Source organism: Dromiciops gliroides, chromosome 3 (genome assembly GCF_019393635.1).
Source record: "Dromiciops gliroides isolate mDroGli1 chromosome 3, mDroGli1.pri, whole genome shotgun sequence".
Classification (NCBI taxonomy): Eukaryota; Metazoa; Chordata; class Mammalia; order Microbiotheria; family Microbiotheriidae; genus Dromiciops; species Dromiciops gliroides.
Window position 1 is genome coordinate 599,989,447 of NC_057863.1, and position 17,752 is coordinate 600,007,198.

The 17,752-nt window shown below is 44.3% G+C and overlaps 1 protein-coding gene across 1 annotated transcript in view; it reads left to right on the forward strand.

Moving 5' to 3' along the window:
• LOC122748134 (zinc finger and SCAN domain-containing protein 20-like) overlaps nucleotides 1-16,452 on the forward strand; it is a 28,111-nt gene extending 11,659 nt beyond the window's left edge. Inside the window, exons 3-10 of the mRNA XM_043993835.1 lie at nucleotides 1,276-1,462; nucleotides 2,011-2,087; nucleotides 2,414-2,495; nucleotides 4,596-4,755; nucleotides 4,904-5,280; nucleotides 10,433-11,131; nucleotides 13,041-13,505; nucleotides 14,789-16,452. Of these exons, the coding sequence (XP_043849770.1) occupies nucleotides 1,276-1,462; nucleotides 2,011-2,087; nucleotides 2,414-2,495; nucleotides 4,596-4,755; nucleotides 4,904-5,280; nucleotides 10,433-11,131; nucleotides 13,041-13,505; nucleotides 14,789-15,636 (2,895 nt within the window). The 3' untranslated portion in view covers nucleotides 15,637-16,452. The remainder of the gene's footprint in view (nucleotides 1-1,275; nucleotides 1,463-2,010; nucleotides 2,088-2,413; nucleotides 2,496-4,595; nucleotides 4,756-4,903; nucleotides 5,281-10,432; nucleotides 11,132-13,040; nucleotides 13,506-14,788) is intronic.
• The last annotated feature ends 1,300 nt before the right edge of the window (nucleotides 16,453-17,752 follow it).

The window sequence follows — 17,752 nt, forward strand, 5'->3', positions numbered from 1 at the left end:
GCCTATGACATTTACTGGTGTGAGGACAGCTAGGTGGCACAGTGGATAAAGCACCAGCCCTGGATTCGGGAGGATCTGAGTTCAAATCCGGCCTCAGACACTTGACACTTACTAGTTGTGTGACCCTGGACACATCACTTAACCCTCATTGCCTCACAAAACAAAATTTTCAAAAAAGACATTTAGCAGTGTGTTGGGTACCAGGCCTAGGCAGGGTCTTTACATGATGTGCCTGCTTGTGAGAGGCCTACATCATCATCATAGTTTAAGGCTTCATGCCACCCTCAAGCAGCAACTCCTGCCTTGCCAATATGATAAAGTCATTAGCCTAATGCTTCAAGATCCCTCACAATCAAGCCCCAGTCTAGTTTCCCAGACTTCTTACTCTTTCACATATGTCCTGCCCTCTTGTCAAAAACGTCATTGTACTGTCCCCTAAATATGGACTCTGGGCCTTTGTTCATACTGGCTCCCCAGCCCAGCATACCCATGACTTCATCCCTGTCAAAATACCCATCCTTCAAGGCCCAGCTCAGCTCTTCCTCCTTAAGACCTTCTGTGACTGCCCCAACCGGACGTGATCTCCCCCTTCTCTGAACTCCTGTAACATTCTGCCTGACGGTGCATTGCTATAGTTTTACATGCATATGTCTTGTCTCTCCAGGTTGATTACACTCTTTGAGGATCACAAGTATATGATGTTTCTCCTTCTGTACTAAGTGCTCAGTCAGGATTTTTGATTATTTGATTACTGGGCAGGAAGACAAAGCCCTGAAAACTTGATTTTAGAGCAGCTGCCTGCCTTAGACTTGGCCCCTCTCTCTTTAAAACCTCTAGATGACAAATTGCTTTTCTCAGAATAAAATAGATTCGATTAAAGAGGCAGTGTGGTGTAGTGAACAGATCTTTGCATTTGGAATCAGAAGACCTGAGTTTGAGTATCGGTTCTGCTGCTTAGTAACGATGCAACCCTGGACAGATCGCTTAGCGTCCCCAAGCCTTGGTATTCTCATCTGTAGAATGGGAACAGTAGTTGTTGCTCTGCCTATCTCCCAGGGCTGTGGTGGGTATCAAATGAGGGAACAACAGATAAAGCAGTATGTGTCCTACTGTAAAGCACTGGGCAGATAATCACTGCTAGCATCATTGCCCTTTTAATTGCTCTTCCTCTGTCTCTTTATGGGGGTTTTCAATTTGATTTCACCAAAAATCCCCTGACCACAAGGGCTTCAGTGATAGGAAGGGTGCTATCACCAGGTCACCTTTTGTATACAGGGACAAGAAGTGCTTTCTGAATTGCCAGCAACCTTGAGTACAGCACAGGAGTCACAGAGCTTCCAGTTAGATTCAGCAGAGATCAAGCCAGAGAGAGCCTCCCAGGAGAAGGGAATACAGAGCCCCTACTGGGAACCGCTGGAGCAGCTGAGCCCTATGGAGGAGGCTAAGCCCCTGCAGAAGAGTGGTGAGAAGCAGAGAATGTATTCTAAGATGGCTGGGGGAGGGGCCTATGCTAGGAAGATGGAGTCATGGTGTGGAGAAGGAGGTGGTGGGACTGGGGAGGAGGTGCTGGGACTGGGGAGGAGGTGCTGACAGGGAGAACACATAGCTCTATCCTTCCTGGCACTGACGACATGGCATCCCACAAGAGGATGCTGCCTTTGTTGCTCTGAGTGGTTACCCTCATGTATGACTGGCTTTTTTGTCCTGGCACTCTGAAGATGGGCCCCCCCCTCTCCCAATCCCCACCGAGGCCAGAGAATCAGAACAACCTGACCTTGGGGAGCATGGAGTTCCAGAACAGGGTGACCCTCATTTTTGGCCCAGTGCATAAAGTCGTGAACCTGAAGAACGACAAGATGAAGCACAGAGTCATCATAGTGCTAGCAACAAGGGCAGTCTCAATTGGATACAAGGCAGCAAACACTCAGAATTTGATGTGTCTCCAAAAGAAGTATGAAAGTGGCCATCTGGGGAATAAATGGGACTCCAATAACTCCTTTCTCTTCTTAGATAGCCTAGCTCCTCAGGTTTCTGCCCTTCCTACGATAAGGCACATTGGTGACTACAAGATGGTAGCTGAGTCCCAGGTAAGCTGCAGTTTGCTTTTATTTCCTGAAATGTCTGTACCTTGAAGACTAGGCCCACCCTGTTGATTGTTCCCTTTTTCTGTCATTCCTAAAACTTCCCCAAGTGTGACGTTGCCTCCCTAGATAAAAAGCCTACATTTGATGATCTTCAACCCCACCAATTATTTTTCCTGAGTTCCTGCCTTTGGACCTTGCTTCTCCCTGTTGCATTAATCAGGCAATATGAAATGCCTGTGAGCCCTGAGTCCTGAATTGGGGGGCGGGGCAGGGGGCACACATCCTATGGGTCAGTGGCATTTGAGGATGTGCCCTTATACTTCTCACAGGAAGCCCCAGGCCATGGAAACCCTGCTCAGGACTTCTGCAAGGACATCAAGGGAGAAGATTGTGGGAATGAGCTCTTGCTAGGTAAGAACTCATTTCCCTCATAAATGATAAGTTTTCAGGTGTCTACAACTCATAATTCCCTGAGACTTCTGAGGGTGTCCACCTCAGTGAATCCAGAGTCTTGTGATGTTTAAAGTGAGTGAGTTTTGGTCTTCAGGGATGTCCACAGTAGAGGCACAGGACCTGGAGGGCTCCCCCAAAGACCCTCTAGCTTGTTCTTTGCCCTTAAAATCACTATATGTGGGGCAGCTAGGTGGCACAGTGGATAAAGCACCAGCCCTGGATCCAGGAGGAGCTGAGTTCAAATCTGGCCTCAGACACTTGGCACTTACTAGCTGTGTGACCCTGGGCAAGTCACTTAACTCTCATTGCTCCGCAAAGAAAAAAAAAAATTACCATATGTCTCCTCTTCTTTAAATTCTCCTTAAAGGTAGATTGCATAGACTTCTGGGTTTTCATATCTTTTAAGTTCTTCCTTTTCTAGTCCATCCCTATTTACTTGTTTTAATGTCAACTTATCAAGTATTGAGCAGAGGAAGAAAAAAGTTCACTGTCCTTGTGTGTTCTGCTCCCAGTAGCAGAACCATGAACTTTAAGTCATCATTATTTTGGTTATTGACGTTATTGAAGAGCTGTGTAACTCAGAGCACCTCCATTACCCCATAATTGATCCACAGCCACTTGGCTCCCTGGGCATCTCTCTTCAAGTTTACTTTCTGTGACTCTTTTTTTTTTTTTTTGATGGCTAGTTAAGATTGTTTTCCTTCCCAGACATCCCTTTCTTGATCACAAGCACAACATAATGAGAAAAGGGGCAGAGGAAAAAAGAGTTTTGAATTCACTATGCTCTTAGACTCTACCCAGAGAAATTGTAATGCAAGCTTATTTTGTTGGTGGCTTATTGTTTACCGGTTCTTTCTCCACTAAAATCCTGCCTGATGGTGGTGTAGACATGGCTCTGGACTTTTGAAAACTATACCATAAAGTATAAGCTCTGGTTGCTTCAGGTATGGGCCAGGTGGCAACTAGGTATCTGTTGTCTGAGGCTCACATGGCTAAATTCAAGTAGACTCATCACTATAAGGTTGGCCACTAGTCAATGTAGTCTTTGGTCCACAACTACTCACAAAGACTCTGCAAGGAGCACCCATGTGGATGAAAATTGGAGGTAAAAAATACCTTCTCTAAGCTGGGTCTAGATTGACTTTCTAGCATAGGATCTTGACAACCCAATCCAACTTAAATAGTGAAATGATGGGATTTTTGCCTCCCCTGAAACCAGTCAACAGAAAGCAAAATAGCAGAGGTGGGAAGGGGCTTAGAAACTGGAATTCAGATCCCAGCTCTGCCGCTTCTTAGCAATGTAACCTGGGGCAAATGACTTCTTTCCAAGCCTTAGTTTCCTTGTTTGTAAAATGAAAACTTTGGGCCAAATAACCTTCAAGTACTCTCCCAGTTCTGACCTTCTATTATTCCTTGAATTACTTATAAGTCCCTGTGTTTAAGTAAGTGATTATTCCATAAAGCTTTTTTATAGCTGGTTAGCTTTCTTTGTATTCTGTATCTTAAGAGTGTGTTCATTTCCTTGCTGTGAACGGAGTTCACAAGCTTCTCCCTGATAGACAGAAGAGTTGAATTTCTTAAAGGTGTCTTCTGAATCTCCTTATAAACTCAAATATATTCTTTAGCTTCTAACAAATCACTCCCTACCTGGATTATTTTTAAGCTAATTTTTAGTCGTGGCTTTGCCATCAGCCAGCTTTGTGACCTTCAGCACAGTTACTGAGCTTTTCCAGCTCTCAGTTTCCCCATCTATAAAATGAGGTGGTTAAATGAAGTCATTCCCCACAATCCCTTCTGGCCCTAACATTTTCTGATTTTCTCTTCTCCACAAAATGAGGCTCTGATCTCTGAGCTCTTACAAATCTGTGAAAACTCTCACCTGTGACCAAGTCACTAAGTCTCCTTACTCTCCTCTATCAGTGACTTGAGGGAGAATATTAAGGCCCCACAGTGGTCTTTGGTTATTCCCTAGGAATCTCTCTGACATATCCCACTGAACTCCAAGGAACAGCTTTATAATGATCATATATTGTCCTGCCTTGTTTGCTTTCTTACCAGCAGAGTTTCCAGTTCCCAAGTCCAACATCACTTTGCCAATAGAGCTAGGAAGGGGCCCAGGGGAACCAAATCACCAGGGCTCTGAGGAAACAGAGAATCCGAGAGACGCCCACACAGGTGAAGAACAAGTACAGTCTGGCCAGCGTTTGCCAGGAAAGAAGTGAAAACGCTGGGAGGAGCAGAAACAGTGTGATGGAGCAGACACAAAAGTTTCTGGAGTGCTCTGGAGCTATGAGGAAACCATGACATTTCTTGCATCCTTGGTGAACCTCAGTTCTCCGAAAAACTACAGTCCCGTCGTAGCACAGCCAAGTATACCAAGCAGTAGCTGAACGGCTTCGGGAGCAGGGTTTCCTGCGGACACTGGATCAATGCCGCTATAGGTTCAAAAACCTCCAGACGAGTTACCGCAAAGCGAAGAATAGCAGAACCCCCGAATCCTGCGCCTTCTATGGAGAGATGGCCACCCTACTAAACGCCCGCACTTCCACTTCCTGCCCTGACACCTTGGGGACAACTTGGGGTCCTTCTCAAAAAAGGGACGACAATGCTGAAACTAAGGAACCAGAAAACAGGGAGCATGAGGAGGGCACAGAGAGTTGTGATGGTGATGAAATGATCAACAAAGAACTGACCCATAAGGGCAAGATACCAGGCACCCGAGGCCCATCCTCTAGCTGCTGGGGTAAGAACCTAATGAAAATGCCTTCTATTGGTAGGGCATCAGTAGAGCCAGGATTTTGTTTTTTCTCTTTGCTTTAGTGGACCCCATTTGGTAACAGTTCTTGTCATTTCCCTCTCCCCCAGGGTGTTATGAGAATCTATTGTTTACCCAAAGCTACGGCCCAGATTACCCAAAGATGATGAGGATCAGTAGCCAAATTCCTCATTATAGTATCCTTGATATGATTCCTAAGAGCAAAGGACTCAAGGAAGGGAAAGAGCCAGTTACACCCTGAGATAAACACTGGCAATATAACAAAGGTTTATTCTCTGAAGTCAGCTCTTATTTTACCCCAAATTCAAATTACCAGATGTCCACAAAGGGCTAAAATCTGTTACTCGTGGTTCTATCCAGAAAACAATCAATATTCATAATGCTGATCTTGAGGCACTGAAAGGTCCTGAGTGTTCAGAGATTCAGTCATGGTCAGCATTGTTTGGGGGCGGTCTGGTTGTGATAGAGAGCAGAGGGCTGGGCTCGCAGTCAGAGGAAGCTTTGTCGAAACATCCAGCCTCTGATTCATAAGTCATTTCCCTTCCCTGACTCTAGTTTCTCGTAAAAAATGGAGGGTAACATTCCCTGTCGTACCCACCCCACCGGGTCATTGTGACAATTAGGTAAGTGAATGTATGTATAAATATGCTTTGCACACCCCAAAACTGTTCTCTAAAGTCATTTGTTATATTGTTGCTATTAGGCACATTTTATTAAATTCTAATTCTTTAAATGTATTGGTCCACATGTGGCACATGGTATGTATGCTAACTCAATTAACAACAGCACTGCCCAGACTCATGAGTGGCTATGAAAATCCTTGAAATTTATATATGGAATTCAGATATCATCTAGGCTAACTGACTTATTTGAAAGATGAGTGAAGTTAGTCCCAGAGTGGTGGCATGACTTGCTTAATACCACCCAACTAATTAGGGCAGTAAGCCTTAGACCCAGACACTCAAATTCTATTCCTGGATCTACCATCCTTGATGTCAAGCCCCAAACTTCTGTACTTGTGAGGTATCCATCACCAGCTGCCTTATCCTTACCCTTCAGTTGTTTTTGTGTGCCTGTCATTTCTCTGCTCATAAGCAGGATCAAGGCCTTGCACATAGTAGACACACTAAATATTTGTTTGATGAATGAAACTGGATGAACAATCAAATATTGTGCAGCCAGTTATTTCTTTCAAATGTTTGTAAATCACCTGAAATAAAGAGCCTTGTCTGACTATTACCAGGCAAAAAACCAAACAAAGCAAACAAAAACCCCAGCAACAAGAGCATTCAGTATCTCAGAAGACCTCCATTCCTAAGCATTCTGCATAAACAAGTGTTTCCTGATGATTCGGTTTATCTCACTGCCAGATTATCTAAAGCTACCATTTGGACAGATCTTGCCTCAGTCATACTACCATGGGAATACTGTGAAAATGCCTCTTCCTGAATCCAATCAGATAATCAGCCTTTTGTTCACCTCCTTATCTGGCTGTGGCTTGTCTAAAGTTGTCCCAAGAAACACAAATTCTTAGATTAAAAAGGGATCCTGAAGGCCAGATCTTGTCTGAAGCATGAATCTCCCCTACAATATCACAAGTGGTCATCCATTCTCTGTTTGAATACCTTTCATGATAGAACCTTCCTACTTCCCCAGGACGACCCACTCTATTATGAACTGCTTTAAAAGTTAATAACCTCTTCCTTCCATTAAGCCAAATTATGCCTCCCTGTAACTCGTTGTGGTCCCTCTGGAGCCAAGGAGAACAAGTCTGCCTCTCTTCCCTCCATCCCCTCACCTCATCCTCACGTCTTCTCCAAATGAAATATCCCTAATTCCTTCAACCTAGTCACAGTATAACATGTAATATGCCCCAAATGTGATATGATTCAAGATAGAATCATAGAATACCAGACTTGGGAGGGACCTCAACCAAGAATGCGGTATGACTTTCTCCTTCCTCATCCAGATGCCAAAATTCTATTTATACTGCCCAAGTTTCATGATCTGATTGATTTGGGTCCTCTCTTCAGTAGTATATAATACCACATATCCTTATCATCCTTTGTGATCTTTGTCTTTGTCAAAGGTGTACCCAATAGACTGGATTCCTTCCTCTGGCCTTTTTAATAATCCGTGGAGATGATGCAGTTCTCTCTCAGGCTATCCCACCACCTTCTCCAACTACGTGACCAGCCCACATGTCTTTCTGATCTTCTGTTTCCTGGTTGATAGCTTTCATGTCAGTTCTCACATGCAAGCCCATGCTTATTAGTGGGCGTCATCCTATTCCCATGACCATGAGGTTGGATCCTGGTTTCACTTGATTTTGTGTTTATTTTAGCTACTGCTTAGTCTGGGAACATACTGCACGTTATTGGGTGTCAGTGGACGTACAAACCTCCATCACACTTCTAGGTCCTTTTAACATTGACTCTCTAGCCCCGTCTCCATCCTGATCTGACCTCTGTTATCCTAAGACTTGAAATATAACAAGAATGACTATAATCTTGTTAAATTTGGGCCATTTCCCAGGTTATTTTTCAGATCTTTTTGGAATCTGATTCTGTAATGTATTAGCTATGCCTTCCTGATTCCTGTCATCTACAACCATTTATACCTTTGTCTAAATCAGTGATAAAAAGTGTTAGCCAAAGCCAGACCAAGGATGGAACCCTTAGACAAGACTCTGGAGACCCCATTCCAGCTTAGCCCTGACTCAGTAATCAACATCCTTTTGTTCTAGTTGTTCAGTCAGTGCCAAGTCAACCTGACTTTCCATCTTGTCCATTAATATATGGTGAGAGGCTTTGTCAGAAATCTCTTGTTAAGTTCATCCCTAGGATTTTGCATTGCAGAGAATGGAACTAAAAGACCTCAGAGTCAAGCGGATTGTTTACACAGAAAGTTCGGTTTGTATCTCTTCTTCTTGGCTCTAACTCTTCTCTTAAGCTTTAGAGTCATAGTGTAGAACATGAGGCAGCTCCTACTGACTCCTTCCAGCTACAGCCCCTCTATGCAGGTGTAGCCTCAGTAAGTGAACATTGGGGACAGTTGTGAAGGAAAAAGGGAAAAGAAGCATTTGTTGAGATAGCATGTTTGGGTGGACAGGACAGCAGATGGGGGCAGGGGGTGTTAAGAAGCCTGTGACCATCTCACTGGGGCCCCTTAGGCAAATTACTATTTCCTTGGCCTCAGTTTTTGCATAAGTCAAGTGAGGAGGTTAGACCAGATTATCTCTAGCATTCTTCAGTTCAAACATTCTCAGATTCTTGGAACTATCACAAAAGACAACATGCCAACGGGACAAGAAGGTATGGATATTGTTGTCCGGTCTTTAGGTACTGACTTACCAACCAATCAGTGAACATTTTTAGAACATCTACTATGTGCCAGGCCTTGCGCTAATTGTTGGGGATGCGAAAAGAGGTAATCGATAGATCGTCCCTACCCTAATGAATATGAGAACTGGTTTCTAGGCAGTCTTCTCTGCCCACCACATTCCACATGCTTCCTCTGATGACACAGAGAGTCCCCCAAATCCTGTATGTTTGCCTCAATTAACCATACCCCTTACTCAGAGTCAGCTCTGATCGCAGTGTATGTGTGTGTGTGTGTGTGTGTGTGTGTTTGTGAAAGAATTCCTGTCTTCATGAATCAGGATTACGAGGAATGAGCTTATTCTGGATAACAAACTAACAAAATAAAAGCTCTTACAAGGAGAGGACAGGCAGGAATAATGCAATGCAAAGAACACTGGCTTAGGAATCAGGAAACCTGAGGTCTAGTTCTGGTTCTACTATCAACCATGTGACTCAGCAAATTCCTCTTGTTTCTCTGGGTCTCAGTTTCTTCTCTAAAATGATGAGGGTGGACCTCCATAGTCCTTTCTGGCTCTCTAATTCTGTGATTCTGCGTGACAGGGTGATTGCTATCAGGGGGTTTGCAGTCTTGTTGGAGAAATGGGAATGCCGTCAGATATCCTATACAAGCAAACCTGAGAAGAGGAGATGGTGATAGTAATAATAGCTAACATTTATATAGCATTCTAAGGTTTGCAAAGCAGTTTACATGTTATCTCATTTGATCCTCACAACAAGCCTTATAAGGTAAGTTCTGTTGTTATCCCCATTACAGATAAGGAAACTGAGGCAGATGGAAGTTAAGTGGACTTGCCTAGGGTCATATAGCCAGTAAGTGTCTGAGGTAGGATTTGAACTCAGGTCTTTTTAGCTAGTGCTCTAGCCACTGTGACACCTCAGACGGTACTGCCAACTATCTTTTGGCAGACCAACAAATAAAATACTCCTGGGGTTCCGTGATTTCATCAAAATAGGTGATCCCTCCAACACAGCATATCACAATCCATCCATCCTGCCCATGCTATGTGACTCATCTACATCTTCCCCAACTATTACAAATAAGATGTAACATGGAAGATGATAAATGCATAAAAGAAACAAAGTACATGGAGAAATTGCTTTGAACTGGAAAGATTGGGAAAGGTTTCATGGATGAGGTGACACTTGAAGAATGAGTCACATGTCAATAGACTGGGGTAGGAGGTGGATTTAGCAAAGAGGAGAAGTGTGAGTAGTGTGAGATAAGGCCCGGGGAAGGAGCATGTAGATTGCCTTGAATACCAGGCAGAGTCCAATTTGTGTTACACAAGCAGTAAATGCCAGGAAAGGATCTAGAGGGGGTGGTGGGAGCTAAGTGTCAGCTGGAATGATCAAGGCTCAAGGTCCTTGCAAAGGGCATTAAAGGAAGGGTAGAATTTGTATGGGGAGAGGATTACAGCCATTGGAGGAGAGACCGCTGAACCCCCTCAACACCCCTCATAGCCCAGGCTTTCCAAGGCCTTTTTACCCCAACACCAACAGAATGTGTAGGGCTCTTCTCCAGGGAAGCCTCAGTCTTTGTCCAGAGTACAAATTGTTCAGTTTCCCTAAATTGTTAAATCAGCTAGGACTGAGTTTAAAACAAACAAACAAAACAGATAGTCCCTGGGGCAGGCAACCTTGCACATAGTAGACTTAGTAAATGTTCATTTAATTGATTTGGATACCAACACCAGTCATTATGTCTGCTATTTATTCCTCCCCATTGGCCTCTCCAGATCCCAAATCCAAACTGACCCATCAAGAGAAGTCAGGGAAAGACTCATGGAACTCAGATCTACATAGACCAGAGGAAAGAGAAAGCAGCAAAGACTCACACCCCAGTGAGGATCAAGGGAAACCTTATCAGGCTCCAACAAAGAAAGAAGTGAAAGGCAGGAGGGACCAAGCCTTGGGCAGTGCTGAGGATGAGAAATATGCAGGCGTTCACTGGGGCTATGAGGAAACCAAGATTTTCCTGGCAATTCTCAGTGAGGCTTCATTTTCTGAAAGGCTCCGAACCTGTCACAGAAACAGCCAAGTCTACCATGCCGTCTCCAAGCGACTTCAGGAACACGGCTTCCTCCGGACACTGGAGCAGTGTCGGTACAGATTCAAAAACCTCCAGACTAGCTACCGGAAAGCAAAAACCAGCCACTCCCCAGGGACCTGTCCCTTCTATGAGGAAATAGCAGCTGTGATACATGCCCGGGCTACCACCATTAAACCAACTTATGCTGTGAAGGAGTTCATCTGTCCACGAGGGAGGATGGGTAGAGACTCTGACTCCCAGAGACAGGAGACAGAAGACTGGGAACGAGGGAACACTAGAAAGGGGGCCATAGCCAAAGACAGTGAAAGGAAGGAAATGGGCCTCAAGATGTTCACCCAGGAGTCCAAAGGTCCCAGGGCCACAGCCCTTTTCCAGAGTCGAACAGGTAAGGATCTCTTTAGTAATTAAGCCTTGGCACTTCCCTTAAAAAGGAATGCAGGATAATCTAGGGCATAAAGTATTGACATGAGGTTCTAATCTTGTTGGAAACTATTGGAAACTTTCATACCTTCAGAGGAATTTTACAAAGTTAAGGAGAAGTTGTGTTAGAAGTGCATAACAAAGGTGCTAGAGAAAGTAGAAGCTGCATAGGTAACAGATGGGATGACAGTATTTTGAAAGGTCTTAGTAGGTTAGAACATTATAGGCCAAATCAGGGCAGCTAGGTGGCACAGTGGATAAAGCACCAGCCCTGGATTGAGAAGGACCCGTTCAAATGTGGCTTCAGACACTTGACACTTACTAGCTGTGCGACCCTGGGCAAGTCACTTAATCCTCATTGCCCCTCAAAAAAAAAAGAAAAAAGAAAAAAAACATTATAGGCCAAATCTAATAACATGAAATCTGATAGGGGCAAATATAAATTTATATTTAGGTTCCAAAAATCATCTTCTTAAGTACTTATAAGATGGAGAGTAAGTGACTAGACATCTGTTTATTTGACAAAGATCTGGCATGCCAATGGGAGACTATGAGTTAAATATAGTTAAATAGCATGATATGGAAGCCAGGAGAACTAATGCATTTTTTATTTTTTATTTTTTCCGCGGGGCAATGAGGGTTAAATGCCTTGCCAAGGGTCACACAGCTTGTAAGTGTCAAGTGTCTGAAGCCAAATTTGAACTCAGGTCCTCCTGAATCCAGGGCCGGTGCTCTATCCACTGCACCACCTAGCTGCCCACAAGGGTATTTACTTTTGATCTGGACCAGGACCCTTGCAGGTGTTAAAACTACTCCAAGAGAGTACTGGCAGCTTACTAGGTCTTTGCTGGAATAATTTAACTATTTGCAGTAAAGTCCCAGAAGTCTTTCCACCTCCTGGTAAAGAAGGCTTCCAATGGCTATAAGTTGGAATGATGCCTGAGCCCAACCCAGCTCCCACCCTGACCTGTAGAGCTGGCAGAGCTTGACTTCAAGTATGGATTTCTGCCTAGACCTCTTTTCTTTAACATAGACTTGTTGGTATACATAATCCCACCCAATTTTCAACCCAAGCCCTTTGCCTCCATTTACCTCAGAGAAATGTGGAACTATGGGATGTCTGCCTCCAAAAGGCAGTTTAATCCTATTGACTGACTTAGATAGCTGGTCTCACAAAGGAATGCTAATTATCACTGATGACCTGTAGAACTGGACCCCCACTGGGCAGTGTAACAGATCTTTATTTGTGATCATTGTGAGCTGTAAAAAGGAAGAACAAAACATGGGGGGAAATGGAACATACGTCAAAGGGCCCAGAGAATCAAGAACATGCCAGATGGGGGTCTGACAGCCACACTCCCCCTTTCTCTTCTCATTCCTCTAGCTCCTTTCCAATGTAAATAGCTGGCCAGCTTCCTGGGGAGGGAAGCTTCCTGTTGGTAGAGAAGCCTCTCCTGAACATAGAGCTCGGGTCAGCTTATGTTCATTATGTGCCAGGCAATGTCCTTTGTACTCTCCATCTTTCAATCTATAGAACAACTTGATGAGATACCAGTCATGTGCCAGAAGGTGATGGATTACCTGGTAGCAGTTGGTCTTTGTTGATGCCCGTACTGAAGTTATTTAGTCAATGGTTTATCCACCAAGTATGAATTGTACAAGCTTTCCTCTAGTTAGGGAGACTGGGGATGCTAAGAGAAGTAATACAAGCTCCTTGTTTGCCTTCATGTAATTTCCCACCTAAGAGGGCGGGTTAGACACATAGCCTGACATAAACACAGAGGAACCACATTAAAGGGCCCTAAGAAGGGTACAGAGCACCGTGGAAGTGTTCTCACTTAGGGCCAGCTTTAAATCCTTTCTTCCTGTGTCAGGTGTGCATTGGGGCTATGAGGAAACCAAGGCTTTTCTGGCAATCCTCAGTGAATCTCAGTTTTATGAAAAGCTGCGGACTCGCCACCCCAACCGGCAGGTGTACCGGGCCATCGCCGAGCGCCTTCGAGAGAGGGGCTTTCTGCGGACACTGGAGCAGTGCCGGACAAAGTTCAATAGCCTCCAGACAAGCTACAGGAAAGCAGGGAGCAGCCGTGCCCCTGAGACCTGTGCTTTCTATGATGAGATGGATGCCCTGGTAAATGCCCGCACAGCTGTAGCAGCCACCAGCATCCTAAAGGAGGTCGTGCACCACCCCAGGCAGGTAGGCAACCATGCTGACCCTGAAGAGCAGGAACAAGACAGTTGGCACAATGAAGAAGCACTGGAAGATTGTGGCAGTGATGAAGCGGCAGTCAGAAAAGCCAAGAGTCCTAGGGTCCCTGCTCTGTTCCAAGTCTCAGCCGGTAAGACTAGTCTCATTTTTCACCGGAATATGCCCCCCCCCTTCCCAATGCTCGCCCCAAACCATGGGCTTTATCCATGGGGATCTGTCTGGTTTAGTAACAAGTGCATTAGATAAGAAGGCCAAAGATTTGGGTTCATTCCATCCATATGCTGAAACTAATTAACTACATTAATCAATGCACATGTAGTTTGGGGTTTGCCATTTGCTTAGCACTGAGTGAGGCCCATTGAGTAGTACCCTGTGAAAGGGTGTTTAACATTGTCCCTTCTCTCAAGAAACTAACAGCCTAGTTGAAGAGAACTAGAAAATACAAAACAATAGAAAATATAATTGGGAGAAGACGACTCAGCCCACCAAGGTCCCAGCTCTGCCACTCTCTAGTTATATGACCACCTGGGGCCTCAGCTTCGTCATCTGTACATTCTGGGTACAAAACAAAACAACTCAACCCTAATTCCTTGTCTATAGCTGAAGTGCTAACCTGTGTGTTGTCTAATAAAATGCTACGAGAATTCGGAGAACAAGAAAGTGAATGAGGCCTTGAATAGTCAGCAGTGAGACTTCATGAACAAAAAAAAAGGCAGCCTCGTGGCTGGAATGCTGAACTCTTAACATAGGCATGTAACTTAACCACCTCAATGTCCACTGGAAAATGAAGATTACTTCAATATTACCTACCTTCCAGCACTAGTGGAGGGCTCAAATAAGTGTGTATAGAGCAGCTGGCAAGTTTGGATGTGTTATATCGGATGGTGATTGCAGACTGCTAATGCTCCTAGTACCATTTGAGCTAAACCTCAAAGGATGGAATTTTAAAGGGGGAGGTCAGTGAGGAGAGCCAGAAAGGACATGATTTTGAGCACATCTCTTTCCATGCACTTCTGTCCTCAAGTGCAAAATACCTACTTGCGTTTTTGTTTTTGTTTTTGTTTTTGTTTTGTGAGGCAATGAGGGTTAAGTGACTTGCCCAGGGTCACACAGCCAGTAAGTGTCAAGTGTCTTGAGTGAGGCCAGATTTGAACTCAGGACCTCCTGAATCCAAGGCCAGTGCTTTATCCACTGTTCCACCTAGCTGTCCCCAAAATACCTATTTTCACATCAAATCCTGACAGCTACACTCCCCCTTTCTCTTCTCATTCTCATAGGGCAGATGATTAAGTTTTATGAATCCAGCTCAAAGATATAATTGAATGTTACCTTGCCCTTTTCCTAGCCCTCAGTTGTCTTCCCTGACCAGTTGGGTTGGTTGAAATCACCCATTTTTGTTGTTGTTTTTTCCAGAGTTGAGGATCCAGAGTGAGGATAAGGAAGAGACTCAAAAACAGGGCACTTCTGGGAAAAGACAATCTTGGGAATCAGAAGGGGATGTAACTCATCTTAACTGGCAGAAAAACTGTGAAAATGAGTACAAACCAGAAGGACCATGGGAAGGAGACCTAGGAAAAAGACAAGGAAAACTGACTTCCAAAGAGGATTTGCAAAATCCCACAGCTCGAAAAGGATCCTCAGGAAGAAAGCCATACAAATGCCTTGAATGTGAGAAGAGTTTCAGTTGGCAGTCACACCTGGTCTTGCACCAGAGGATACATACAGGAGAAAGACCCTATAAGTGTCTTGAATGTGGAAAAAGTTTCAGTTGGCGGTCACACCTCAACACCCACCTGAGAATCCACACAGGAGAGAAACCCTATAAGTGTCTAGGATGTGGAAAGAACTTCAGTGATAGAGCAGGCCTCGCCGCACATCGGAGAATCCACACGGGAGAGAAGCCCTATCAGTGCGAAGTGTGTGGCAAGAGCTTCAGACTCAGCCCCAGTCTGGTTGTGCACCAGAGGACCCACACAGGAGAGAAGCCCTACAAGTGCAGTGAATGTGGAAAAGGCTTCAACAACAGCTCACATTTCAGTGCCCATTGGCGGACCCACACAGGTGAGAAGCCTCATGAGTGCCTCGAGTGTGGGAAGAGCTTCAGTAAGGGCTCTGCCCTCCAAAGACACCAGAGAGTCCATATGAGGGAAAAGCTTCCATTGCAGCCCAGACGCGACACTGCTTCAGGAAGCCTGCGTGGGAAGAGTTCTGTACATAGACTGGCTGTGGGGAGACCTTCCAGCAGACGTGACAACTTCTGATCTGCCCTGGTTCTGTTCAGGAGCAGGAGTGAGCTCTGATAGAGGGGGAAGAGCACTGTGTTGGAAGTCAGGAGACCCAGTTCTGCCAAAACTAATTATGAGACCTTAGGCCAATCATTTCTTCTCTCAGGGCCTGTCAGTCTATAAATGTGAGAGTCAGCTGACATGCTGTACAATGTCCTTTTACTCCCAACATTCAGTGATTCTAGCTCTCAGTATTTCCACTTTGGTAGAGTCTTTTGTGTGTCTGAAGCTAGACTCACCAGATGGGAGTCTAAAACTGAGAACACCTAAGTCCCCTTCCCAGCTGTGCCTTTGTGTCACTGCATGCAGTTCACCCTTCCCATGTGCCTCAGTTTTACTGCTGATAAAATGGGGGAGAGTAATTCTCATCTTCCCAAACATGGCTTGTTTTTTGTTTTATTTTTCCACCCAGAAAGGGAGCCTCATGCATTGAACACCTCCCATTCTGGAAGTCTTTCCTGTTACTTCGGGTTGTATCAGTGCCTCCTTCCCAGAAAAGTATTTCAATACCACTGGGGTGGAACCATTAAACTTTGGGATTCAAAGTATCTAGTTTCAGGGGGAAGTCAGGAAAGAATGAGAAAGAATGATTTGGAAATTCTGAGTAATTTTCATTCAATATGAACTAGTACTTGTAAAATGTTATGGAAAAACAGGTTAAAAATATACTCAGGTGGTACCTTTCTCTCTCTCTCTCTCTCTCTCTCTCTCTCTCTCTCTCTCTTTTTAAGTGAGGCAATTGGGGTTAAGTGACTTGCCCAGGGTCACACAGCTAGTAAGTGTTAAGTGTCTGAGGCCGGATTTGAACTCAGGTGCTCCTGACTCCAGGGCCGGTGCTCTATCCATTGCACCACCTAGCTGCCCCTCTTTCTCGCTCTCGCTCTCGCTCTCGCGCTCTCTTTCTCTGCCTCTATTTCTCTCTCTGTGTGTCTGTCTCTTTCTGTCTATCTGTCTCTCATCTCTGTGCTTAGAGTTTTCTGATTGTAGCAGCACTGGTCTTATAAGGACAAATGTAGGTTAATAAATGGAACTTCAGGGTTTGGTCTGAATATATAAAGAAACATCTTAACCCTGGATATGGGAAATGTAGAAAGTGAAACGCTCATTTCCCCTTTCCTTGAATTAACCTCAAAGAATGCCTTAGTCTACAGTGAATGTATTGCCTGTTCCTTTTGTTATATTAATAAAATTGAATTTATTGCTCTATGTGATTCTGGATGATTACAATTATAAGATTAAGGAATTTTGATAGCATTTAGATGGTTGTGAGAAAATTGTAAGAATACTGATAATGCTGGTCCTAAGGTCTAAACACTTTGGTTGGCAATCCTCCATCTCTTGACTTATAAGGTCTCTTCCAGCTCTGAATGTATGATCTGATGATTCCAAGTATGTTTCAGGGAGGAAGTCAGTCTTACATAATACCCAAATTTCTAGTGTTTTTCCAGCTGTACCATCTGGAATTTTCTTTTCAAATCAAGCTCACATCTCTCCAAGGCAACATTGGCAACATTTGTAAATTGCCAACAATGGCTTAAAATTTATGATGGGCTTTCATCACTCATGCATGAATGATGTAATATGGAGCACTGGAGTCAGAGGACCTAAGTCCAAATTTTGTCTCTGACTTTCCTATGTGAATTTGGATAAGTCACCAAACCCCCATAAGCCTTATTTTCCTCATCTGCATTGATTCCTCATCAGGAGGTGACTAAATAACCTCCAAGGTAGAAGTTCTTCCCCTTTTCTTCCATAGTCAAGGCCTTTCTAGCCTCCACAAAATAGTATCCCACATCCAGCAAAGGCTGATGTTCCCTAACATTCTATTTGGAACCTTGAGGCCCACATAGTCAACAAGCTTCTCTCTACCTACATCCACCACCACTACCACCACATCTAGTAAATCCCAATTTTCTGCTCCTTCAATCTATGTGATTCAATTCAGTCCAACAAATGTATTGGGGAAACAAAGACAGAAATGGAAATGATTGAAACCACAGCCTGCCTAGTTTAAAACATCTAACCCACACTTACTCCTATCCAATTCACTCTGCAGACCCTATATTCTTCTGCTGTACCCCCTCAACCTCCA